General features: G+C 46.9%; 1 protein-coding gene across 2 annotated transcripts in view; it reads right to left on the reverse strand.

The window, feature by feature from the left end:
- The window catches only part of CRACR2B (calcium release activated channel regulator 2B), a 38,488-nt gene that overhangs the window by 2,859 nt on the left and 8,213 nt on the right, over positions 1–27,416 (reverse strand). Inside the window, exons 2-17 of one of the 2 annotated variants that reach the window (XM_036384361.2) lie at positions 23,738–23,993; positions 22,184–22,295; positions 19,226–19,400; positions 16,900–17,046; positions 16,505–16,595; positions 16,286–16,378; positions 13,557–13,744; positions 12,800–12,871; positions 12,315–12,369; positions 8,347–8,426; positions 5,716–6,010; positions 5,413–5,554; positions 5,128–5,209; positions 2,618–2,732; positions 1,039–1,146; positions 256–332 (exon numbers count right to left, since the gene is read on the reverse strand). In XM_036384361.2, coding sequence (XP_036240254.1) covers positions 256–332; positions 1,039–1,146; positions 2,618–2,732; positions 5,128–5,209; positions 5,413–5,554; positions 5,716–6,010; positions 8,347–8,426; positions 12,315–12,369; positions 12,800–12,871; positions 13,557–13,744; positions 16,286–16,378; positions 16,505–16,595; positions 16,900–17,046; positions 19,226–19,400; positions 22,184–22,295; positions 23,738–23,950 — 2,045 coding nt within the window. In that variant the 5' untranslated portion in view covers positions 23,951–23,993. Of the gene's footprint in view, positions 1–255; positions 333–1,038; positions 1,147–2,617; positions 2,733–5,127; positions 5,210–5,412; positions 5,555–5,715; positions 6,011–8,346; positions 8,427–12,314; positions 12,370–12,799; positions 12,872–13,556; positions 13,745–16,285; positions 16,379–16,504; positions 16,596–16,899; positions 17,047–19,225; positions 19,401–22,183; positions 22,296–23,737; positions 23,994–27,416 lie in introns of those variants that run through there. The other variant, XM_036384362.2, reaches the window with a different exon arrangement.

A 27,416-nucleotide genomic window follows, 5' to 3' on the forward strand; every position in this document is an offset into this window, starting at 1 on the left:
ATGAAATATTCAAATTGAACTCCTAATCTTGCAGAGCCAGTTCTAGAAAGTGAAGCTTTGTGTGCAAAGAGTCCAGTCTACACTTGGTGCTCTCCAGACACAAAAGATAAGGACCTGGAATCAGGTCTCTTTTGGGATGTGACAGAAAGTCAGTCTCTCACACCCCCCCTTCTCCTTGCCCGTTCCCCAGGGGAGCCCACACCGGTCACCTCCAGCTGGGCAAGTGTCCCAGGGTGACAGCTCGTGTTCACTGACCTGGCCATGTGCAGCATGGGCTCCATAATGTTGTAGCCAGTCATGGCACTGCACTCGTAGAACACAGCCTTGTACTCCTGCCAGAGAGCACAGCATGCACCCATGGTGACTGCCAGCTCTCCCCAATCACCATTCACCCACAGCCTTGGGAGCTGGCCCACCCTCATCCCCAGGAACCCTGCCAAGAGCCATTGGAGCCAGGAGGGTGGCTGCTATCCTGCTAGTGCACACCCTGCTCACCCACCCAGGAGGAGGAAATGCTTTTTCAGCATTGGAGGTCAAGCTAGAGTGTCCAAAAGGGAGCACTGGGGGAGTCAACTGGAAAGAGAAAACATCTGTCCAGGGTACTTTGATTCCCTTACCTTTTTTTGCGAGTCCAGAAGGCGGGAACACCTTTGAAACCCTGTCTCCCCCAACCCAGGGGCCAAGGTGCCAGCAGGCAGGCAGACAAGGGAGTGAGGAAAGAGGCAGGCTGATGTTGCATTAGGGAGCCCTCAAATGGGAAATCAGCCATGCATGTTCCCCTCAGACAGACTGTAATGAGGCATCAAGCCCCAAGGGTGAGCCTGCTCGAGGGCCACTGTCTGCCACATACAGGCCACCACCTCATCCTCCCTTGGACCAGAGGGACCTGTCCACATTGGAGAGACAGGGGTGGGAGGTAGAGGGAAGGTACCATACTGGAAAAGGGCTCCAAGAAGGGCTTTTTGCCAGCCAGTCTGCCCTGCTCACAGCTGGAGGGTGGCTGCAGAGCAAGTCAAACAGCAGAGCACTGAGTCACACCTTCGCCAGCCTTTCCCCCTCCACCTTGGGCACTTTCCGGGTCTCTCTCTGCACAGCATCCAATTTATTTCCAAGCAGAAACACCACAGCTCCGTCCTCTATACCTTCCTGCAAAAGAAATAAAGACCCCTAAAGACCCAGCCCCTCAGAGCAGATCCTTCCAGCTCAAGCAAACAAGACCTTCAGTGGCAGCAGGAGCAGGCCCATTAAAGGGTAATTCCTTCAATAGCCCCAGGGATTTGTGAAGGGAAGCTTGAACTAGGGTAACATTCCAAATGTTTGGTATGAGCTGGGACAGTGACAGAGGAGAGACAGGACATAAGTGCCTCTCAGGAAAACAAGAAGCCTAAAGAAAAGCAGCTTGCCCCATAGGCATTTTGGAATTTGTGATCGGGCAGATCTTGTAAATAAGCTCAGTATTTTTCGTATGTGCAGTACAGTGTCTGATGTGCTGTCCTAAACTCAATGATCCCTTGCTGAGAATCCACTGGCCAAACAAGTTAAGCAACCTTCACCCCTTGTAAGCTGTCTCTGTAGGGACTGTTATTCCTAGGCAATTCCTGGAGCCCCTTACCTCTGGTCAAACTCTCTATAATTCCACTGGCTCACTAGAGCACAGTCAGAGTAAGAACAGGGCTCAAAGTTATTTCCACATTCAAGTGCCCTGGATGGCATACAAACCTGAACAACTTCAAAACAAAATAAATACACAGATGGGGAGAGGAAAATAAGACAGAGATTAAAATATACAGATTTCATCTGGTTTGATTTTCTGTGCACTCAGTTTAAACTTCCTCCTGAAAGGAACCTGATTTTCAGAGGCTGGTTAGTTTTGAAGATCCTAACATTTGATCATTTAGAGTTCAAAGACATAAGTGGTTGTTTGTTTGTTTGTTTCCCCAACAGGCTCGTGGAAATTAACAGTGCTAAAATCCTCCAACCGATACTTACTCATTCCACTGAGATCTGGGTTTTTTGAGACTCAGCACAATCAAAACAAAACCGCCCTTGAAAATTTCACTTCACCTCTTGATCATCTACACATAACTAATTTAAATTTTAAAGAGAGGTATTTTTGTGTCCCCAAGAAGATATAAACCACAGATAAATGCTTTTAGTGAGTGTTTGGAAATAAAAGACAGGGGGAAACCCAACAGTATTAATAGATTGTTACCAAATTTTAAATTAAAAAAGGAAATAAAAAGAACCACTTCCCTTTCCTGTGCATAGGCCAGACACCACAAGATCTCCCTCCCTGAGCACAGATGGGATGTGACCCTGTTTAGAAGATGTAGCCAGTGAACATGGGCTACTTATAAACCCACACTACTGTTTTGGGAGGTCCCACCACGTTCAGCCACAGAAATAGCCCTCCCTGATTTAATGGGCTACCACTGGCTTTGTTTCCTTCCACACAAAGCCTCTGGTTCCAAACTGACCAGCACAAGCATCTGCTTTGATAATTCAGCTTCACAAGGTCAACAGGACTTCCTGGGGCACTGAAAAATGTCCCTTCCAGGCAGAGTGTTGGAGCAAGGGAGCAGCAGTAGCAGCACTGGAGGCCAGGTCCCGCTCTCACCTGGACGCTGCTCATCCAGTTGCGCACGGCCATGAAGGAGCACTCGGCCGTGATGTCGTACATCACCAGGATCCCGTCTGCCTTCCGGAAGTACTGCTTGGTGACGCTCCGAAACCTGAGCCCACACAAACCAAAGGCACCCTCAGAACCATGGCTGGGCCACGGCAAGTAACCGAGTGGGACTGTGTGTCTGTCTGTCTGTCAGCGCGGGCTCTCTGCAGGGCCTGGCAGCACCTGCGTGTGATGTGTCCCTCAGGGCTCGTGTCTACACACAGGTGACAGATCCCTGCACCTTTGAGACAGGCCAGGCAGCTGTGGGTAGGCAGGAATCCTGCCAAATGCACGGTGCTGAGAAAGCAAGAAGGAAGACCTTTGCAGGTCAGAAAGAAATAAGCAGAAGAATCTATTTGGGTGGGACAGGAAAAAGTAATTTCCTATTAAAAGGGAAACTGATGGAGAAAACATGATCTTTCTCTATAGTCTGGAAGAATCCGCAGACTAAGCTGTACCACAGTACAAACTAGGCATGCGTAATGCCTGCCCCAGGGCTGCCAAAACAGCAATTAAGAACTCAGCATCAGTACAGTCTGTTTCCACTATTGAATCTATACACCAATGGCATTACACAAAAAAAAATCAGGAGCTGGACACAAATACCAGGAAAAAATTCTGCCAGACATCTACTTTTTGTTCTCTGTACCATTTAAAACCACAGGCTGATATTTTGTGACTAAATTCCAACCAAAGCAAACCAACGAACCAAAAAAAAAAACCAAAAAACAACCAAAACAAAAAAAAAAACCAAAAACCAAACAACAAACCCAAACCTTGGAATCTGTAAGCACTTTGTGACAGAGCCATGATATAACCACAATGATTGCAAACTGATGGAATTAACAATGTAATTTGGGAAATATTAAATGTAACAAAAGTCCTGAGATCTCACTAGAGAGCTGTGTATTTCAGCCCTGCACAGGACAACAGACTCTACTCTTACAAGCCAAGAAAACCTGCAGCTGTTACCCTCCTGTACTCTTCAGATAATTGCCTGAAGCCTGTCCTTTCTTACTACAATATTCTGGCACCTACCCAACTGAGAAACCTCAGAATGTATCTTTGGCAATCAAGATGCACCTCTGGAACTGCCAGCTAGGCAAGATGCTTCAGAAGAACCATCAAAGGTAGCATGCATAAGTCTCAGGGAAGTCACCAAGGAGTTCTCCTTGCATGCTCCAGGGGGTTCTTCCACCTCTTCCTTAGATATTTACAGTTGAAAACCTCTATTTAGAAGTAATATTCTTACGGAAGAAGAAAAACCTTTTTCTTCATCCCAGGTCTCCTATTTGGTATCAGCACTGAGCCAAGCTCTCTCTTGTGGGTACTCATCTAAGACCTGCTAGTGCTGCAGGGGCCTGTGGTAAAGGTCCTTCTGCAGAGACAATATCTTGAATTTGGCCTCTGCTGAAATCTGGCCTCAATAAAATGTCACATTTTATGTCATAGCAACTCCCCTTACTGCTCAGTTTCAGCATCAAAATAACCACAGGAGTCCCCTCAGAAATAATTATTTCTTCAGCGTGAAGCCTAATTTTGGAAGAGAGAGTTGCTTTTCAATAGATACTCCTACTTAGTACATTCCCACCAGCTCTGCATGGTCTAGCTGCCTGAGACAGACAGCATCATTGGCACAATTTAGGATTAGAATATTCCCACAACCTTGGCTGCCCCCTGAAGGCCTGCCCCCATAACATATTTAGCTCAAAACACCCAGTGCTTATTTTTGTCAGGCCCTTGAGGTTCATGGTCCTCTTGAAATAGCTTCTCATCTTAAGCTTCGAATTATATCCTACATAAAATGTAATTTACATGGAGCCAGTGATGGGCCTTGATCTCTAGTAGCAGATAAAGGGTCAAATGTGTCCTCTCCTACTCTTGTCCTCACTAACACTGCTGGTAACATCTAGAGATATCCCAGGCTTTTAAAACTAGAGGGCTTCAAATGGGGAGCAAGTGTTCACTGTCACAGAATGCTGCACAGCCCCTCTACCAAGGATTATCACTTCCACAAGTCTATCAGCAGAAGGGACAGCAAAAGGGGCCAATAACCTCACTGACAGAGTCCAGCAGGGTAGTTCAAATCACCTTCCCCACAGGTCATGCATTTTCAGCCAGTTTTGACAGCCAAATCAGATCTGGAAAGATTCACAGTCCTTTCCACCCTTTGAACCCCATGACATACATCTATGGACAGACTGCTTGGAGCCACAAGCATGCAGGTCAGACACATGGAAAACCACTTTTCTGTCAACCCTCAGAGTGATCTCCCCAGGCCCTGCTTCACAGTCACAGCTTCTAGAAGTCTCTGGAACAGACCTTTGCTGCAGGTTCAGCACTGGAATAGCTGTCATGACCTGTCTGGTCCTTCAGAGGCTGATAGTTTTCCCAGGAACAGAAACCAGCTGCATGCACTCTTTCCCTTTCCTCCACTGAGCCTGGCAGAAATCACTTACCTCTCTTGTCCAGCTGTATCCCACAGCTGTAAGGCAATCTGGGTGTTATCCACCATTAGACTCTTCACCTGGTAATCAATACCTGTCAGGAAGGTGACAATGATTATGAGGTAGCATGGGCCAGACAAACTCCATTTAGTTCAGGGAAATTGCGAGATTGATTCAATACTGGGAAAGGGACTATCTTTACCCTGTAGCTGGCCTACAATACAGGCAAAAGAGCATTTTCCCAGGCTGCCTTTCCCACCCTCCTTATTCAGATGAAGCAGACACCCTATTACTTACCAATGGTTGCATTGAGCTCAGCCAAGAACCTGTCATAGCAGAAGCGGTGGATGAAGGAACTCTTCCCAACACCAGAATTCCCCACAAACACCACTTTAAAGATGCGATCTGGGGAACAGCTGGCTGCTTCCAGTGCTTGGAGCTACAATGGAAAAAAGCATGAGGTGTTGAAGAGCCCAGCTGCAGGCAGTACTTTGATTTAGGGATTGGACCCCTGCATTGTAAATCTGGAGTTTGATGGGAAGAGAGTCAGACACTAACCCTGGCAGGTATTTGAGGAATATCCCAGGTAACTGCACTCACCCTGGTTTCAGTGCCAACAGGCTGGGCTCGAGGAGGCAGCGGAGCAGCATCTAGGCCATCTGCATTTTTTCTGCAGTCAGAGTCACCCTTCAAAGTCATCTTAAACCACTCAGGATCTGCTGCCAAGGGCCATCTCTCCTCATCTCTGCTGTTCTCTCCAAAGTTTGTGCTGCCTCCTTCTCCTGTCTTCATCCATACCCCATTGCCTGGGAAGTATTTACAGTTCTTTCTGTTGGGTTCTTCCACTGCCACGTCCACTGGGAGGGTGAAGGGAAGCTCCGCAGAGGCCAGTTGTCTGTATTGAAGTCCACAGGCAGCACAGATAGGGTGGGAGGGGGGGAGGACACAGGGAAAGAAGGAGGTTGCAAATTTCCAACCAACCAACCAATGCAATCCAATTAGTGTACATGAAGCTCTCAAAGGAACTCTGTATATTCACTCCCCACACTCCCTGTGACCAAAGCATCAGTGGCTCCCCTGGGAAGGGAAAGAGAGACAGAGCTCACCAGAGCTGTGCTGTACTCTCATGTGCTGACAAACATTTAATTAATTTTAATAAAAAAATGCCACTTTGGATTTTTCAAGAATTCTTTGCCTACTGCTTCCCCCAGCAGTGAAAAAATGAGGCAAAACATACAAAATGAAAGCCCCTTAAAAAAAAAAAGAAGCAATAATTACCCCTGTATTTTTGTTACTAAATACCATATGAAAAGAAGTAACAGACAACAGACTGTGCCCACACAAGAGCAGGCTGATGCACTGGGGGTAGAGCTGATGTAGTAGTTGGAGGAACAACCTTCAAAAGAACACATAAAATAACCAACTTAAAATACTAGAATCACTGCTGAGGAGCAAGGCAGCATCACTGGTTTTCTATGGTTAAAGAACTAGGCAAGGAATGAGAAGGCCTAGAATTAAGCTGAAGATATTTATCTACTAGTGATGTCTCCGTTGCTTTCACTGTCCAGCAGACTGCATTTGGAACAAAATTAGAGTGACCAGAGCGTACTACAGTCAGTCTCTTCAGAGGCAGGACATCCCAACCCCCTCTGCAACTTTGCTCTTTCTGTTAGTGCAGGAATCCAGACAATTCTTCTTTCTCACTCCAGCAAGTACACTTCATCTGGGTTGCAAAATCCATGTGCTGCCATGCCTACACTTTTTTTCTATGAAAAGGGAGCTCACATTCCTGGTTGCCCTCCCTGCATTTGCCCCATTTGTCAGTCCAGAGCCAGGCCAGCTGGAACTCTTCCCTCTTGAAAATGGACACACAGTCTCAGGCTCTGGGGAATGGTGCCCATCTCCCAGGACTGGCAAAATCACACAATGAGGGGTCTCAAGACCCTCTTTAGTGGGAGCAAAGGGACAAACACAAAACACTGAACAGTGACCTCAGATCTAATGGATTTCTTTTCATGTTTCTCAAGCAATGTGGTGTGACTCAGCACCGGGACAGAGACGGGGCCAAGAACTGCTTTTCCCCTTCTCCCATCACCTTCATTGCCAAACTTCTCCAGTTGTTAAGCCTTTCCAGGAGGTTTATTCCAGTAGCAGCTAGAAGGATCTTTGCAAGAAATAACTGGGGAGGAACATGGGAGAACCAGGTTATCTGATTCAATGGATAGAATGTGGCAGTCACACAACCATGAAGGAGCTCTGCCTCAGACCTCACCAGGCAACCTCCTACCCTGGGCCCAAGAATCAGCCCTCTCCAGGGTCTGCCTGGTTTTCTGTAAGTCCATGAGCCAAGGAGCCTTGAGCTAAATCCTTAAATGCCACTACCAGAATTGCAAGCATTAAGGGTGAGTTGAAGCTGGAAGAAACTGAGCCTAGACCTGTGTCTCTGGCTGCCATCAGGAGCAACTGGGCAGCAATGGCACTTTCTGCAGAGACCTGGTAAGAAACAGGGGAGCACGCTGCCTTTAAAACTTGTTTGGGGCCAGCAGTTGCAGGTGAGATCCAGCTCCAAGCCAGGTCATTGTATATTCTGCATGTAGAGTGGGGAAAAAAAAAAAAGGGCTTGGCCACACAGTTGCCTGCCCTGGCTGAAGGGAGGCCTGATATGCCAGGTGAGCATCTGCATAGTTGTAGAGGGAGATGAGCAGGATGAAGCCACCTGGAGCCAGGCCCTCTCCTTGAGGCTTTCAGCTGCCAGAAAGAACCCAACCCTTGTGCAATTTTTGCCCTCTCCCATGCCCCAGAGATGTGGACTCTGGCACGAGGCACCAGTGGATTTGTGCCTGAGGACAAACTGGCACACTTGGGAGTTGATCCAGTCATTTCAACAGAGCTGTCTGACTCAGAAAGAGGCAGCCTTTGTGACTCCCATCCCATTAACAGTCCCAGACCTTCTGGTGATATTTAGATTTGCTCCCCCATTGCTGCAGGCATAAGCAGCAGCAGGGCCACCTCCCTGTGGAAGTTAGCAAACAGTATCCTCAGCTTCATGCTGAGCTAACACCACCTAATGCCAAGAGATGGCTAAAGCCACAGAAAAGCTGCACCCCACCACACTCCCAAAACCAGCCAGCACCAAGGTGGGAGAACCAGACCCAGGACACAGCTTGACTGACAGGGTACTGCAGTGGGCACGGACTGACAGCAGGGACACGACACAGACACCCATCTAACCGTTTGACAGGCTTGTCCTCCAGCAGGTAACTGCCTAGCCCTGACCCTTTCTTCAACAGGGCATTTTTGTTCTGAGGCACCTGGAAGTTGAAAAGAGAAGGAATGAAGAATGTGATTACAGCCCCAGTTCAACCTCTCCCCACCTCTGCAGAGCACTTTGAGGAGGCAAGGCTGGAGCCCTGGCAGCCCCACACCGTGCAGTGGTAGTGCCTCACTGGAAGGCTGAAAGAGGTGAGCACAGGGCTTGTTTTTCTCAGTTCAAATAATTCAATTCCTGCAAGAAGCCATCACTGTTGCTGCTTTCTCCTTCACTTTAAAATCCATCAAAGTGGCGATGTCCCAAACTGAATTCTTCCTCTAGCCAGCCACAGTTTTTATTTTCTGGCTTGTTCTCCACTTGGTCTCACAGCTGAATCTCTTTCCCCACCTGCCTCTTTCTTATGCTAATGTTTTGTGGGGCAGACCAATTGCCCTTTCCTCAGAAGACACTAGTACCCTTCCTCAACCTGTACTCACTAAGAGCTGCACATGAACCACAGAAAAGGAAGGAGGCAGCTCTGCCTTACACCAACATCCCTCCCCATGCTTTCCTCCTTCTTACCACAGAATGAACACTTCCTACAGCCAGTATTTACCAGCTCCTCAGAGAAGGAGAAAGCAGGACAATCTCTCTCCCAACCCTCTTCCTCCCATACAGCAGCATTGCCATTCCCAGCAGAGTCACTGCTCTGGCCACACTCACAAAATGTGAAGTGAGAGACAGGATGGAAAGGTGCCCATGGGCACATGGGCACTAGGGGAAAGGGAGACGTATTCAGTCTGCAAATCTGAAGATTTCTAACATGTCCTTACTGGTTATTTCTGGGGGAAAGGTGGAGGAAAAAGGGTTTGCAGTCTGCCAGATCTGCCTCACAGCAGTTTTGAACTGACCAAACACCTGCAGGCAGCTCTGGACAGGCCTTCCTTCATGCTTCCCAGAGCCTGGGGGACTACAAAGATTATTTCTTCAATAATCCTTATTGAAGGCTTATTTTAAAAGACTTATTTTAATCCTTATTGAAGGCTTATTTTAAAAAAATCAGGAAGCTGTTCTGTTGGTCAGAACTCCCAGAACACCTTTACTGCAATGCAGTCTAACAAAGGGAAACATTGCAGACCCCAGAGGGCCTGACCCAACTAGGAGCTTTGCAGGGAAAGAACAAAACATTTTTTACATATGAAACTGATGTTCAAAAGAACCTCCAGCCACAGAAACAATCCAGCACTGAGAGACTCCCAGAAGCACAAATGTCCCAAGGCAAATGACCCCCAAGTGCATAACAACACTCCAGTCAACACAGGCAGGCTGTGGTGCAGACAACCAGGGGTTCTCCAGCAGGGACAGAAGGGGAAGTTTTCAGTGTTTGAGCAGCTTCACTCGAGGGCACCCTCTAGCCACACAGAAGGAGGAAACTGTGTTACAGGCCACTGCAGCTGAGTTACAACCTTCAAGTCACCTGTGGAGCAAAAGGACTCCCACACAATCTGCTCTACCAAGACCTTACCTGGAGAGGGAACAGCCTGCAGAGCACAGACTTGGGTAAGAAAGGAGGAACAATGGGGCATGTTTTACCATTGGTTCTGCCATGCTTTATTGGCCTGCCAGGTTTGTGTAACATTTGGCTTTTCACCAGGATGATAAAGGGACAGATGCGACATCACAGCTGTGTAACACATGATGACAAGGAATCCACGACAGCACATGTACAAGCATTTTGGACGGGAAAGATTCTGGTTTACCAGTGAAATAAAAATACATGTCAAAAGTAATCAAAGTACCAAAACACTCTTCATACTCTTCATGATGAACAGACATGAAATTTGCTCTGTCAACATAAAGCATACAAGCATAACTCCATAGCCAGATGGTCACGGGTGTGAAAGTGAACCTGCAACCCCTGGGTCTTAAAAATACCCATCATGGTTTGCACATTGACAGAAATAGCCACATATCCCTATATGTGACCCAGCCTCTCTTGCCTAGGACAAGAGAGTGCCCCACAGTGCCGTGGGGCCAGGGTCTGCTCACCCTGGCAAGGCAAGAAACTCTTATGAAGAGCAAGGTATTAAGCTGGGAACTAAGAAGAGCAAAGGAGCAGTGACTGGGTTGCTATCAGCCACATGCAGCCCAAGTCCTCCGACCAACCACTTCAAAATCTTTGCTATGAAAGAACCTCTGTTCACCACACCTTGATTTCACAGAAATAACTCTTCCCAGCACTAAAAGAGGGTATTAAGGCCTTGGGTTTCTTTTTAGCCTGTAAAAGCATTGATAGTCTCTGACAGAGAGTGTGTCACACACTAGGGATCCCCATTAGAAGGGTGGACTCTCCTTTTTGCTTTTGCAGAGAAGTATTTTTACCCCCCTTACTGTGAGACAGCTGGGGAGCAGACCCTCTGCAGGTGTATGATGATAGCAGCATCTCTGCAAGCCCTTGGAGCCCTGCTTCCCTGTGGACTGAAACGAGAGCAGCCAAAGGAAAAAACCTTATTCCAGTACAGGCGTCAAGTGCACAGCAAGACACAGCCTTGCCAGATGAGCAATGGTGGCTGGAGCTCACCCTGTGCCTCATTCCCTATTGCCAGTGCTGGGAGAAGGGAGAAAGCAGCCCCTCTGTGCTGTGACTCTCTGCTGGGCTCTCTCTTGGGTCCAGCTGCAGCAGCAGGTCTTAGCAGGGGAGCAGAAGAGAACAGAGGAGAAGCAGACAAGCTTTGCACACACAGAGGTACAGACATGAGCTGTGGTCTCCTCAGGCCACCTGCCCACCCATAGGACCCCACAAGCTGATGAAGCACAACACATGGAAAGAGGACAGAAACCATTTTCTTTGCCTGCTTGCACTGGACTCTGCTACAGAGTGGCTGTGTTTTCCAAGAGGGAGCAGGAAGCTCTGGTGTACATCCATGTAGTTAGCAGCTTTAAAAATGAAGACTGAAGAAAAAAATCTTCCAGATTTTAGAAACACACATACCTCACCTCTATCCAAAATTGTTACTGACATTATTTTATACAGCTCTCCACCTGGAGAACTCCAACCTCTGGACCAAGCAGGGCATTTTGTCTCCCAAACACAATCCCTGTGTTTCCTTCCAGAGTCCTTTACACAGCAGTCAGAAAAGCTCTTGCAGCCTATCACACCCTATCACTGTTCTCCCTGCAAGTCACCTACTTCCAGACCTTCAAGTGCAGAGATCCCAGAGCAGGCAAAGACATGGTGGCAAGGATGGGTCCAAGAGGGCAGAGCAGCTGTGCAAGCAACATTTGGGAACACAGAAGCTTTATAATGAAAAAATAATAAGAATTAAAAATAGACCACATATCTGTGCTTATCTTGATGCCTGGGAAAGGCCAGGGATTGACAGTTCCAGACGAGAGAGATCCTGCTTTCTCCTAGTTCTCTGACACAAGGCTCACTGCTGCACCCAGCAGAGTTCACAGGAATGGGGAGCTCCCCAGAGGAACCTCTGAAAACATCTGCTACAAACTCAGGGGGTGAGAAAAACTCCAAAACCCTCCTGTACTACCCAGTTAGCCAGCAGCATATCCGAGAATCCATCTTCTTCCTCAGCACCCAGCTCCAGGACGCATCCAGCTTCTCTCCCCTCCTTGCATGTGCCCAGTGCTTGGCACAACACACAGACCCACATGTGCAGCAGGCAGCACCCACTGCAGCCCTGCACAAGGCTGTGTGACAGTCCCCAGCCAACGTGCCCTGGGTTAAACCCAGGCAGCTGGCAGCAGCAACCAGCAGAGCTTGCCTCCAGCACGGACACAGAGGCGCTGCAAAGTCTGTATTAAGCACAACACCAGGCCCCGAGAGCTCTTGTCATTGTCCCCCGTGGAAGTGACAGGCCCCCGAGTGGTGACAGCAACAGCAGCAGATGAGAGGAGGGTGGTTGGGAATTAAGGTTTTCTTTCTTAGACTAACCAGCTTCTTGGCTTCAAAGGCATCTCGCTCATCTCGAAGTTTCTTGTTCATTTCTCTGCTCCAAAGGAAGACACGGAAAAGACACAATGAGATGCTTGTCAAAAATTAAGTAAACCTCAACATTTGAAAATGAGAACAGGAACAGAGCTTGGGAACAGAGATAAAGATGTTGTTTATAGCAGGACATGTTGGGATTTCCATGTATCCCAGCCAAGGTCATGGGCTCTACATGGTTGCCTTAGCCAGCAGGAAAGACTAAATTCCTCCAGAGGAGGGATTACCTCGTGAAATAACATAGCCTGTAATGTGCCAGAGCTGGCCAAATTGCACAACTCTGTCTGGACCTAGAAAAACAAGCAGAGTCTAAACACTGCTTGTATACAATCCTGTAGCTTTCCATGGGAGAAATAAGCACAGTGCTGAAACCTCAGCTCCTTAGAGGCATAAGAGCTCAGCATTTCCCTCCAGCCTTCACCAGTTCTCACCTGAGGAGCTCCAGCTGCCGAAGGAGGCTTTGTTTCTCTTTCTGCATGTTCTTGGAGACTCTAAACACATCCCTGGGCAAAAGGTTTTTAAAATAAGGGGAAATAAATTAATGGGAGAGAAAATACAAACATCCCTCTCTCAGGGGCACTCATGATATTCTCAAAGACAAGGGCATGCCTTATGCTTAGGAGAATTCAGAGGAAGCAGCACTGTTTGGGGAGTTGGGATAGTTGGGTTGTATCTGAGCTCTCCTGCTGTCCTCCAGCATGAGAGCAGGCAACTCATCCTCTCCACTTCCTCAGCTGCTGGAAATGGGAAGGATGCTCACTGCCATCTAGATCTGAAACCTCTCAATGTTTTAAATAGGTATTATTAGATTTAACCCAGAAATGGGAACAGAATTGATTAGAAGATCTTTAAGGAGAACATTATAGAGGGGATAGTGAACTAGAAAATACATGGAGAAGCCTCCTTTAGGCTGAGGAACATCTGTATTTTTGTACAGAATTTTTCTAGAATATTTTCTAGAATATATTCATTTCCCACAGGAGGTAGGCAAGAGCCAGCAATATCACTTTCTACTTGGGCCCATGAGACCATTGGGATGCTTCTCCTTTTCCCCAAAAAGTGACAGGCAATCTTCTAATGAGACCAAGGCTCCTAACTAGTGATAATTATTCCTTAACTGCATGCCCAACCTTTCCTTCTCTGTCTATGTCTTTGCCCTAACACCACACCTTTCCTGTTTTTTCTCACCTGTCCTTCTGCTCTTGCTCAATCTGAGCCTCTTTCTGGAGCTTCTGTAATTGTCCCTTCACTGCCTCTAGCTCCCATTTGCTTTTCTCCAGCTCTTCCAGCAGGTTTTCATTCAGGTGCCGGAGCCTTTCATTCTGCACGCGTGTCTCCAGCTGCTCCGAGTTCAGTGACTGTAGCTGATGTTCCAGCTGCAGTGGGAGAGGAGGAAGAGGAGGGGTTAAACACAGAGGAAGGGTTTTGTGCTACAATCACAACTGTAAAAACAAGCTGAAAAAGCAGATGTAAACAATGAGGCAGAAGGGGGTAAAAAACCCCTAAGTCTACAGAGCCACCAGGGGCATTGAGAAGGTGAACTGGAAGGAATTCTCTCTCATCATGTCAACACTGGGGAACCAAGCAATGCAATTAGGCACAGCTGAGGAAGTGCTTCAGGCAGCAGGAGCAGCCTGATGCTGTCAGGCATTGTAGGACTCAGAGTGCAAATGGGGGTCAAAGGAGGACTGGAAAAATTTGGTTGGAAGCAGGGTTGTGTCTGTCGGGACTTATTAAGCAGAGTTGTCAAAGTGCATCCTCTAGTTTAGGGGCTTCCTGAAAGGAGGATATATGGAGGTGCTAGGGGTATTTCAGACTACATCTGGAAAGTGAAGTGATTGGGTGGCCTGCTAGAGACAGGACCTTGGGCTAGAGATGCAATTTAAATGCCACAGGGGCACGGCTGTACTCTATGCAGCACAAGCCCCCAGCACAACTAACAAGCCTGATTTGGGAAGTTCAAAGCTGCTGCCATGTACTCAGCCAGTGATTCAATTCCTTACAAATGGCTGTCATAGTCTGGGAAAGAGACAGACAGATGTAGCAGCCAAAGCTGCCCATCTCAGATGACATGGAGGGCATTCCAAGAGGGATCATAGTGACACTGCAGTATCCAGCCAGCCACACCAGCTAACCAGGGCCCTCTGCTGAAGCTGCTGCTACACAGAAACTCCAGTATCTATCTTAGAACTTACAGCCCAAAATAAAAGCATGCAATCCATGCTTATAACTAGAAAGGAACACCAGGAATCAGGTCTGATCAGGGTAGCAGGTGGCAGAGTCAGCCTCCACATTTACACCTTCAGCTTGCCTTTTCTCTCAGCCTACTTTCTTTCCCTCTCAAAAGAAAAATAAAGCAGCACACCATGGCAGAAGATAAAATGCCCTTTTTTTCTTGCTATCCTCCTCTCTGCCAGCACACATGTCCAACTGTCAAGAGCAGGAATGAACAGATCTGACGTTTCCTAGGTTCCTTGAAACACAACCCTCACCTCCCTCCTCACTGAGGATAGAAGGGCAAACCACACCCAGCTTTGCCCGGAGTCCTCCACTCCTGTGGACACTGGGGAATATTTCAGCAAGACTACATGTGCTGAGCAGCGGAGTTGAGACTGAAAACCAGCAACCCCTGCTTAAAGCTTCGGATCTTTCAATAAGCCAAGGAATCAGCTTTAAATAAAGCCCCTCCCTAAAAAGCCTTCATCACGCTCAACTCTCCCGTTTATGTGGTCTGTCCGTGGAAGCGATGCTGTAGAACAGCACCCTGACAGTACTGGTCTTAGGCCACAAGAGGGACCCGATTATCCACACAGCTCAGTACAAGCCTCAGTTAAGAGCACCAGAGCGGACTAGTTAAGTAACAGCAAGTCTCCATGCAGCCCAAGTGTTCGACTCTGATCCTCAGCAAGAGCAGATGCTACCTAGGAAGAGCATGCCTGAGCTCCTAACTATGGTTCACTCCCCCCATATATCCCTCCCATCTATGGTATCTGGACTAGGGATGCTAGAGGCCACATCTCTGACTATTCTTCCTTTCAATGAATATTTACAAGCCTATTTGTTTGTCCAATTCATTTTTGAACTGCTGATATTACCTACCTCTTGGGGCCAGAAGTCCAGCACTGATGTCTGTATAAAGAAGAGTGTTCTTCTAAATCAAATTCATACTGGTCTCATTGAGGGTCCCTCACCTTTGCTGTTGCGGGACTTGGGGAATAAGAGTTTGGTGTGGACCTTATCCATCACTTTTCTGAGTTCATAAAGCTCACGTGCATCTTCCCTCAGTCTCCTTCTCTCCAAAATCTTAAAGTCTAGACTTTCCTAGACTTTTCCTTTCTCTTCCTGACACAAATTTTCCATTTTCTTAATAATATCAGCACTCTGTATCTTCATGAAGCTTGTGCTTTGATCTTTTATGTGACTGATCAATCAGAATCTCCTCAAGTGCCCAAATGCAAGTATACAATATGTACCTCTCTAAGTGCCACAGAACTGTTCACTCCAGGTCATTTTGGAGTAGACAGAATACAAAAACTAGAGAAATCTGGCTCTTTTATGTCCACACACATCTTCCTTACACACCAGAAAAAGCTTCAAAATCACAACTTTCAAAATTTTACCCCATCTTTCTTGCCAGCATTGTTCAATTGATAGGAAGATTGTGCCAAGAGAACACAAAGCAGGTAAGAAAATGCATGAACAAAACATTCACAGAACAGCATTGCAGCTGAAGACAAACCAATTATTTGACAAACCATCTCAACACCTTCAGAGACAGGAGAGGACTTCACTAGCTAGAGCCAAATTATCTAGTGCCAAACCCTCAGCAGCTGAACACCATTTTCCATTAGAAAATGCCTGACCAGAAAGAAGCAGAGGGGGATGTGCTTTGTTAGAAAGGATTTGGATCCCATTACCTTCTTCTGGCGGTAGAGGATTTTCTCCAGCTCCTGCTCTTTGTTGTGCAGCTCCTTCTGGAGCAGGTTACTCCTGTCGTGCCTCAGTGCTTCCTGCAGAAGTAAAGACACACAGCTGTGCACAGCATCCAGCACAGAGCTGTTCTTGGCCACACAAGCCACCACCTCTACTTCAGAACAAAGGAAGGTTGTCTTCAAGCCAAGAGAGAGAGAAAGTACCTGGCAGACCAGCCTCTCCCTTTCTGCTTTGATCTGTTGCTCCATTTCTTCATAAAGGCATCTGACTTCTCGATCATGATCTGACTCCTTCCTACAAAACACAGGTGCACGCAGGTCAGGAGAGAAAAAGAGTACAGAAAGGAAAGAGGAGGGTGGAAACAGATTCCTATTAACAGTTGTGTTGCACTGAGTGGGATTTTAACCAGACTGAATGTTATGGGTGAGCACTGCTGCAGAGAAAACCCATGGGAACAGACCAAGATAGAGTCATTTTATTACAGCAAGAAATATCTTTTTTACTGGTGCATCCTGTAAACCAGTCTCTCCTTGCATCTGAGGCAGGATCCAAGCATCAGCTGGCTCCTGGCAGCAAATGGTCATGATGTTCTCCTTACCTCTTCAATGCTTGCTCCATAGACTCCTTCTCATGATTCACCTCTTTTATGTACGAGGAAACACGCAACAGAAACTCTTCAAAATTGGATAAGAGCTCTGGACGCTCCTTCCGTAGGCGAGCCCAGAGCTCCCGAATCTCATGTGGGCTGCAGCAAGCACACAGGAGAGAAGGAAAGCAAGAAAGTTACTGTGTCATCTCATGGACTGTTATTCCAGCTCCAACATGCACTCAGGACAGACTGCCATTCTCCTGTGATGATCTCTGTTACACCATTACAGCAGAGAGGGAAACTGGACAGTGACAGAGCATGCATGTAGAGTGGGATCTATTGTGAGGTCAAAATAAAGGAAGTCATCTGCAAGAAGGAAAGAAAAATAATCTAGGAAGCAAACATGGAATGATTGCTTTTCCAAATATTCATAGATAAATCTGGTGTCTACACTAAGATTTGGAGAAATGAATATTCAGCAAATTTGCTGTGTGTTATGGTCAAACTGTTATAGCACACAAAGTTTAGCACACATCACACATCATTGGTGTTTTTCTTACACTCAGACTGTACTGGTGGCTGCAACAGTCCTCCTTATTTTTATTACAGGTTTGGAAACTGGGGCACAAAAAAAGATGCAAATTTGCTGAAGTGTCACATCAGGATAACAATGGAGGAAGCCCTGGAAAACCAAAGATGTCTTTTTCTGAACCTGTAATAATGATTACACTCTTTTGACATTTAATTCATTGCAACTTGAACACAGCACTTCCAAACTGTGTTCCCAAAGTGTCTTGTAAGTCTGCAGACATCACTTCATGTTTCTTTTTAGGGAAGAGCTTCTTTAATTTTTTTTTTAATCATAAAACACTTTGGAAAAATTGCCTTGAAAGATACAGAATAATTATACTTATAGTCAGTATCCAAATAGCTATTTTTCTTTGTCTATATATTTGTCTCCCTTAGTATTCTTTGGGGAAACACACAAGCAAAACAAATCAACCAAAAGCTTTTGGTTTCCTCTGTCAGTTCTGCAGGACAGCCTTCTTTTTCTGTCCCAAGTTTAAAAAGTTATAGCACTTCATCAGATCTTCATATTTGAAATAAAAGAACATATTGAGTCGTGTTAGGAAATGAAACTATTTCTTTCTAGAGAAAGCAGTGACAATTTTTCATATTCCTGCTCTCACCCCAATTAGCTTCTGTTTGATATTACTGCTTTACAACAGCTGTTTTGGCACAAAGATGTGACATGTAGTAGCTACTAAACTCATTGCATAAAACTGCCAATAAGTGGTCAAAATAAAACACAAGATAATTCCACTTTGCACTTCTGCTTCTCAAAGCAGACTTATAAACAGTAGAGACTGTTTTCCCAGAACAGTAATATGGCCTTTCACAGGGTCATCCTGTTGTTTGAAGACTAACAGCTTTCCAGAATTTCTTCCAGACAGAAGTTGTTTATCACTAAAACATGCAGGTGCTTTGCATCACAATGAAAATAAGGAAAAAAAAAAGTCTGTTTTGTGACAGATGTGCCTCTGAAAGCAGCAAACTCCATCACTTTCAGCTTCTGTCTCCAATCCTGTCCACCTCCTTCCCTAACCTGGACTGCTTCCTGCACAATGGCAGTTGGAGCACAAAGCCTGAAAAGGAGGACAGCCAGAGATGTAGTTGGGCACCCCAGGTCCTGCAGATGTGCATCAGTAAGAACCAGTTATGCATAATGCCTCATGTTGGAAAGCCTAAAAATAGGCTGGATGACACTGGGGCCTGCAGACTCTACTGGGGCTACGTGCAAGGGCATTAGCACCAGGTCTCAAGGCTCACAGGAGCACCCCTTTGCCCAGTTTAGCCTTTCACACTCTTCAAGATCAGCACGGTCACAAGCAGCTCCTCGAGCACAGATCCTTCACAAAGACTCTTGGAATTGATTGTCTGAAAATACGTGAACAGTCACACACCATTTTGGAACAGAGAGCACACTCATCCTCCTTACCTCAGCTAACCCTCACATGCTTCTTTTCATTTGCTGCCTGTGCTGGACTTGTATGCCACCAGCTGTCCCATTTTACAGCTGTGTTACAAACTTGAATTTGGGAAACTCTGAAAAGCACTGAGCTAAAAGTAATTGGTACCTGATGAGGAAACCCAGACCACACTGCATTTGCTACCAAGCGTATGAAAACCCAAGGCAGAAGTGCAGAGAGCCCAAGCAGTGCTTCGGAGAGCAAGCAGCTCAGTTCACCTCTTTGGTCTTTTCTGGTACTTTGAAGTTTTGGTACTGCAAGGTCAAAACAGGGTGGAAGCAATGCCATATGACTCCCCTACTTACTCTTCAAACAACTGGGCTGCTCCAAGCTGCTCCATCATGGAACAGAATCGTTTCTCTTCATCATCATCATCTGCAGGGTCCAAGTCATCTGACCAGCCTGACTCGAAGGTCTCCTCGTGTCTGGAGTGATCCATTCTCCCAGCCCCTTGACACAATTCAATCCCTATTAACTTTCCTGGTGGAAGGTGAAGAGAAGAAGAATAAATAAAGTCAAATTGGATGTCACTGAATAAGCTGTTATTTACATGGCAGCCTGACAGAGCTGCAGGAGAGGCCTCGTGCATGCTGCCGGTGCAGGATACAGCTCCCGGACAGTGAAGCGCCTCCGCTCTGACGTCCCGAGTGATGTCAGTGTCCGTTCCGCAGTGCTGGGACTGAGCCTGGCCACCAGCCCAGCCCGGGCTGCGGGGCTCCGCTCACATCTGTGTGCCGATGAGCTCCACCCAGGCCCGGGCTGCGGGGCTCCGCTCACATCTGTGTGCCGATGAGCTCCACCCAGGGCCCGGGCTGCGGGGCTCCGCTCACATCTGTGTGCCGATGAGCTCCACCCAGGCCCGGGCTGCGGGGCTCCGCTCACATCTGTGTGCCGATGAGCTCCACCCAGGGCCCGGGCTGCGGGGCTCCGCTCACATCTGTGTGCCGATGAGCTCCACCCAGGCCCGGGCTGCGGGGCTCCGCTCACATCTGTGTGCCGATGAGCTCCACCCAGGGCCGGGCTGCGGGGCTCCGCTCACATCTGTGTGCCGATGAGCTCCACCCAGGGCCGGCGCTCGCAGCGCGCAGAGCGGCGCTCGGGGCTCAGCCGCGCTCCCACGCGTCCCTCGGGCCTGCGTGCCCGGCCCCGGACTGCACCATGCAGCCGCTCCTCCGCTTAAAAACAGGAGAGGAGGGGCTCAATACCCTCTGCTCTGAGCCAAGCGCTGCGCAACAAGGACTGCCTCTTGCTAGGATTGTGTAGAGCAGGATGAACTCGCCCTCCAAGCACCTCCTCCTGCCCCCGTCCCACGTCCAGACGGCCTCCAGCTATCGGGATTGTTCCGTGCTGAGAATGCCACGAGAACCTCCTGCTATGCGAGGCATGTGACAAATACTGGTGCTGGGAACAAATCCTTCTCAAAGAAACAAACCAAGCAAACTTATCCAAAACACAGCCCCTCATCTGTATACAGAGGTCAGACCTTCAGCAGGAGCTACTCTTCCTTTCCAAAATACATCAGCTTGGTTCAAAAGGCAGAAATTACATCCCAACTACAAGATAAGGAGTCAAGGATGTTCACAGAGTACAGATGAGAACATGAAGCTACTCTAAGGGGGAAAATATCCATAGTTATTATACTTCAAGGACTCTACCTCTCCTTACCTCCATAAATCCAGAATTTAGCTGCTTCTCTCCCACTCTTAAAATGTGCTGTAAAAAACTTGCAATGTGGAGATCCAGGCCCTATTTAGTTAAAACCTGATGATCAGAAGTTAATTAAGGAGAATGGTTTAGATTAGGCACTTTTGATGTCTGCTTTTGAGAAAGAGTCATTATGTCTCATTATTTCTCTTTTACAGATGGGAAAATTGAGATGGAGATGGGAAAATTGCGGTAGAGAATGATCTGAAGATTGTTTTGATATCCTAGAAGGAGCAAGGAGCCCTCTCAAGAAGCAGACCTGATTGCAGCTTGAAATGCTTTCCCTTGATTTGCTCCTGCACACTCCATAAGAGAGACAGCCAGACCAAACTCTTGAGTTAGGGCCAAAGTCAGTCTGAAAAGGATTTCTGTGATGCCAGACACAAAGAATAACCATAAAAAAAAGAAATACAGAAATTAAGTGCTTTGCCTAGACTGGAACAAGCGCCATGGAGCCAGGCTGCCAGCATAGGGTGATACAAAGAGAAAACTTGCCTACCTCTCCCAGCAATGGCACTGAGGCAGATGTCCTCATGATGCCCATGGGACAAATGCCTCATACAACGAGATTTGGGAGTAACCAAGTCATAACAGAGAGGGCACCATGGATGCCAATGTGCCCAAATTATGCCCATTAACCTGCTACATATATGGACTGGAAAGCCCCCACTCCTGACAGGACTCTTGTTTCTGCCAAAGAAGTGGAACCAGACAAGAAGGACAGAGGCACAGGACAGGAACAGGTGTAGTCAGCAGGCATTCAGTGGAATAAAGCAGTCCCTGTACAGGCTGGCCCAAGACACACTTTACTGAGTTAATCTAAATGAAATCTTTGCAACTTCTCCTCTCACAGTGGCTGTTTCTGAACATTCAAACTGCAGCCTTAAAAAGCCCTCCCTCCCAAGTTGTGAGAAAGCTAGGAGCAAACATAATCTGAGCAATCAGGACAGCAAAATTCAGGAGCCTCTTCCATCACTTCTGAAAACCCTAGACCCTATGTACGCTTGCTTTGACCTGATCCACTTAACACCTCTGCATGTCGAAGGAAGGCACTGAGAGGTGCAGATTTTCTGAGAGCTGACAAAGCAGATGAGCACTTGTACTGCTGGGTGAGGACTCTGGTCAAGGATTAGCATTCTCCTAGTGTTTGGAAAAGACAGCACTAAGAAGGCAAAAAAGGCTTATTTGCCAGTAGTTCTAGCCTACCAACAAGACTACTAATGCCCTTGAACAGCACGACTACCAGCTGGGGACAGTTGCCAAAAGGGATATTTCCATGCAGATGAACAACTTTCCAATCAGATAGCCAGGCACAGTTTGCAGCATGTACCCTCTCCAGCAGGAGATGCTCTGTGGCTAGCTCTAGCAGGTAGGCAGCACAAAGCCTCCAGGAGAGGGATACACACCCACCCTTTCCAATGATGCTCACATAAGCATGGGGCATTGTCCTGCACAGCTGGTGCAGCTTCAGCAGAACCACTGCACTGTCTTTCTTACCAACAAAAAACATCCTGTCACAGGTGGGCTTTTTCCTTCCTCTGCCTCTGTGCAGTCCTTACCTAGACCCATGCTGAACTCCACAGGTGTCAGGTATCCTTTGTTATTCTGTTCCAAGCTGTCAAAAACAGTCTCCAGCTGCTCAGGGGTTAGGGGGAGTTCACTCTGGAGCCGCTGCAAAGACAAAAGAATGCACAAACTTGAGGCACTGCTCAAGTCTTCCTTGTGAGTGTCCCTGCCATCCTCAGCTCTGGCCCACAGCAGTGTGCCCTTTCAGCACTGCATCCTGCCCAGGGTGTGACAGTCTGCCTGTAGAGCTGAGTGATGACACAAACACCTGTCTGGAGTCATTGATGTGTTGACTTTTTCCATTACTGGCTGATTCAACCAGGACTTCAAAGAGGGAATTTCAGGTTATTTTGTTTGGAGAAAGCTCAACCTGCTTCCTCCCCCACTACAGAACCACTGTCTCTAGCACACTGCCTGCCTCCCTCCTCTCCTGCTCAGAGGTGGCACTGCCAGCCTCCTGTGACCACTGCTGCTCCCAGGAGAGCTCTGGGCACACCAGGTACCAGCTCCATCTCTTTGGCCAGGGATGGAGGTCAGACTTTGTTCTCTGAATCCTTCTGGATTCAGTTCCAAGCTCTTGCAGATCCTAAAGGAAATGTTCAGTCCATAACAGTGAGTTAGCTTTGCTCCGTCACCTTCTGCCTGCTGGGACTGTATCACTACTCCCATGGACAAAGAGCAGAACAATTCCCCTTCATAATGCACATCCAGAGCACCTAGTGTGGAAGGGCACCCAAAGAAACAAATAACAAAAGGGTGTAGGCTAAAATCTCCTAACTGTCCACTAAACATGCAGCTTTACATAAAAAAACTTAATAAAAATTTATTAATATAACTATAAAAATTAGGCATCACACAACCCAAAGCAAAATGAGTCAATATTTAAAGTGGCATGAACGTGTCAAGTGTTATTTATAGATGTGGGGAGAGATGGGGCAGGAGAAAAAAAATCCACATGTAACCTTGCTGATAAACTTTTAAAGCAAAAGTCACTAGAACTACAGGGAATTTGTTAACAAGTACTTTTGTAACAGAAAACAGCAAAACACATAATTGTAGACCAAAGTTATAGTTCAGGTCTAAGGTGAATTTTTGGATTAGGCTTTAACTATGATTGTATAACTTTGTTGTCTCAACTTTTTTTAGAGAGGTTGATGGATTGCTCATTGTGTAGGTTTTTGGGAGGGCTTGTTTCAGGGGTTGTTTTAATTAGACCAAAAATTTTTTTCCCTCCAGATTTCCCATCCACTACATACTTGATGTTTGTAAGAACAGTCATAACTTTTTTTATTTTATGCATTCCATAAAAATTTTGAATTGCAGTCCCACTTGTCTCAGGAATTCCCTGGAGGTGTGAGGCCCTCCTGGGAATTTTAGCTCCTAGCAGGTGTCTGTGCCAGAGTTTGGTTCTTAGAAATCTGAATAAGACAGAAGCCACATGCACACCCACACTTGCCAAGAGTGGAGGCGTGCCACATTGTCCCCTGTTTTGCCACCCATGACTTCACAGATCCTCCCAGGACAGAGGAAGAATTTTTTTCCCTCACCTGCATGTCCACCTTGGTGATAAAACCCTTCTCATCCTTGTCACACAGCTGGAAGAGCTCCCTTGCCTTCTCAAGCATCTCCACCTGCACATCTTCCAGTCTGCTCATTTGGCTGGGAGGAGAAACACGAGGAGCCACCCCATCCTCCTCACCCCCTTCCTCTTTTCCTTCCCAGTGGACGTATCCCAAGAGCACTCCACTCTGGTTCTCCATCTTCTCAAAGTCTTCTTCCCCCAGGCAGGGGCAAACAGAAGAGCTGTGGGGCAGGAAACAGAGAAAACCCAGTCAAACATGACCCTCAACTTCCAAGCCACACATGATATAGTTAAATGCCTCGATGGTTTACAGAATATTCAGCATCCGTATCTGGACAAAATAACTTTTGAAGTCCCCTCCAACTCAAAGTATTCCATGGTTCTATGAACTGAGCATAGGGGGGAAGGGAGTTTGGGTCACAAACACATCACACTGAGGCACACACCACATTTAGATTAAACCCTGCACGCAACATGGATGTGCTAAGCCTTCCACACCTCTGTCACCCTGCACCCAGCAGGGCGGCTCTGCTGCCATCTCTCCTCCTCTGCCTCAGACCCACAGTCAGGTCAGAGTTCTTTGCTGGTGAAAGCCAGCTGCCAAGGGAAGGTTTCAGTGGAGACAAGGGGTGGGAAGGAAACATTAAAGCACACAGGTAAATCTGCATGGGAGCACAGTGAGAGTCCCACGGCAGCTAAGATGGGGCTCAAACGCTGCGAGTGCTCCTCTCTGGTTCCTCTGGCAATAACATGTACTTTTCCTTCTCAACATGTACTTCTTCTCTTGTTGCTTTTCTGCACCACACCTTCGAGCACCAAACCTGCATTAAAACTGCAAAAACCCAGAGCAGGATAAGAGCAGATAAGAGGATGATCTGTGCAAGTGATAGAAGAAAGAGAAGAAATGTCACTCCCAGCCCTCTCTCCCAGCCAGGTCTTCTGTCTGGCCTTCCACCTCTGACATTTTCTTGTTAACACTTTCCAAATAGCAGCTCCATCTTTTTCTTTTTTTTTTTTTTTTTTTTTTTAATGCTGTTACAGTACAAAGAAAGGTCAGACAATTCCTACAGTGGGAAAAATTTAATAAGCTGGGCACTCCTGACCTCTTGCCTTCAAGAGTCTGTTTTGAGAACTCATGAGCTGCCAAACAGAATTTTAATCTGAAACATTCACCTTTATAGGAAGGAAACCACAAAACTACGGAGACATTTCAGAGGCCAAAGAAAATATTTCCCATCACTTACAAGTACCTAAAGCAAAAAAGGAAGGGGAGCACCCATTTCAGCTTGGCACTCTGACTGTAAAAATGCCTACAATGCATCCCTACACCAAGCCACCTTCTGACTTACTGGTCTCATGGAATCAGACACCTTCTCCAGACAGCTCCTCTTCAGCTACACCACCACATTTCTGAAGGCTTGTTGCACTGATTGCTTTAGATTTCTCTGTCTGCAGACTTGTTTTCTGCATTGCAGGGCAGAAGTGAGCTGTGCAAGCAGGCTGAGAGCAGATTTAAACAGTGCTGGACAAAGAGGGCTTGAGGGTTGGGTTGCTTACGTTTTTTTAACCTCCAAGAAATTAAAAGCCACGTACAGATGCCACGATAACAAACAAACTAATTCTGTTTGCACTCATGGTACAATGGGAGGATAAAGAGCACGATGGCCAGGAAGAATGTCACATGTGAGACCGATATGAAGCTGACACAAAAGGAGAAGGCAATTACGCCCCACGCTCTCTGACTCCGTTTGTTACTGCTGGCCCGTGAGCCAGCGGGTGGTTCTGCTTCACAGAACAAGCAGAACGCTCCATTCCCCCTTTCAAATCGCTGCTTTTCCAGGGCACCTCTGTTCCAAATAAATATCTGCTCAAGTGACACCTAGCTCTGCAGAAGACTACCTATAAATGGGGACTATTATATGTTTCTAGTCAAGTAAACATCCTCAGCAAGCAGTGGACACAGAGTTGGACCCAAGCTTTGGGGAATACAGCAGAGGAAGGAAAGGGAGAAAGCAGAAAAAATAAGGAGGCAGACCATGTTTTTCTCTTTTGCTCTTTCTCAAACAAACCCTCCTACCAAGCACTTTTTGTGTTATGGAGCCAACACAGCAAAATTTGGAGACTACAGTTAGATTCTATACATTAGCTGGACAGTCAGCTTGCCTCTGATGGCAAATCTGGGTGTGTGAGTAGTAAAGAAGTCAGAAAGAACACCAGCTTAATTTCCATGGGCAAGTAAAAGTGGCAAAGCTGGCCTTGAAAGAAAAACAAAAAGAACCCAAATATCTCATGCTTCCTAGATTTTACAGGTGATTATGGTGAGGAATAACAGCCACACTGGTGAATGATAATTACTGCCTTCTACAGGCCACCTTTCTGAAGTTTTTTTTCCAGACCCATTCCTTTTGCAAAGATACAGCCTCAACACAAGCAGCACCCTGTTCCAGATCAGCAGCAGGGGTAGAAAGCAAAAGGGATTTCAAAGCAAGAGCCATGACATGATTGTAGAAAAAAAACAGAATAAGAAAAGGCACAAGTATGCAAAGTTTTCTAAAACATCCCTCTGGCTACCTAAGGGACACTGAGGACTCCAGAAATAAAGATGACCTTACTTTTTATTATCAGCTTCATCAGTTCTAGAGCAGCCCACACAGTTGACTTCTCCCCAGCTTTGCTGCAGCAAACAAGAGGTGGTGCAAGGAGGATGTTCTGTTCTCTCTCAGAGACATTTTTTTGAAGCTGAAATCCAACCCATTACATCCCTACCTCTAGCATTTCCTCGTTTTATCAAAAGCCCAGCTGCACTGTAGCTCCCAAACACTGGCTGAGTTAAAAGCCTCTTAATTAGACGAGCTGACATGGGAGCCTGACACGGACAAAAGTCTGAAAGGATTTTACTCGTGTAAAAGACCAAGCCCATTAATTCAGTGTTCAGAGCAGGAAGTCTCTTGTCCAAGCCGCTTCAAGTGGCTTCAAGCCAGATGTGGCTTTTTCAGTGAGACAGCACTTGTAGGGGAACAAAGCAGCAAATAAGGGAGAGCCCCAGAAAGCAAAACACATGCAGCTCTGATGGACTTCTCTCCCAGAAGCCTGTGACTGAGAAATTCTTCCTCTCAGTCCCTGTTTGTAAGGGCTCTGCATGGTGCAGGTGGGGCACAAAGCAGATCTAGTCTAACAAGTGCTGTCGTACCTTCCCCAGTTACAGATCATCACTGCAAAGGACTGGGGCAGCAGCTTCATCAGCATGATGCACAACATCACAGAAGGACCACTTTGAAAGAGACTGAGGTCATTGGAGTACCAGAACTGCAGACTGGCATCCAAAAGTGCGGCAAGCAGAGCTGGCTTAAGTGCAGGAAGATCAGCTTGGGAAGAACCATGCTTTCCTAACACAAGGGGCAAAGGCAGAGATCTGTACAGGCAGCTAAGGCTTTTGGTCAGGCAAACTTGCCAGGCTCTGCCAGAGAGATGAAGTCAAGCCACCTCCAGTGACAAAGCCAACGGTTGTTACCAAAACTTCTTGGCAGGATTAGTTTTTCCAGGTCCCTTCTGGCAGGAAAAGGTCAGCACCAGTAAAAATCAATTTCCACATCTAATCTGGAGCTAGGACAATCTCTGCATCTTGAGCTGTTGATTTCCATCAT

Source organism: Molothrus ater, chromosome 6, assembly GCF_012460135.2.
Source record: "Molothrus ater isolate BHLD 08-10-18 breed brown headed cowbird chromosome 6, BPBGC_Mater_1.1, whole genome shotgun sequence".
Taxonomy (NCBI): Eukaryota; Metazoa; Chordata; class Aves; order Passeriformes; family Icteridae; genus Molothrus; species Molothrus ater.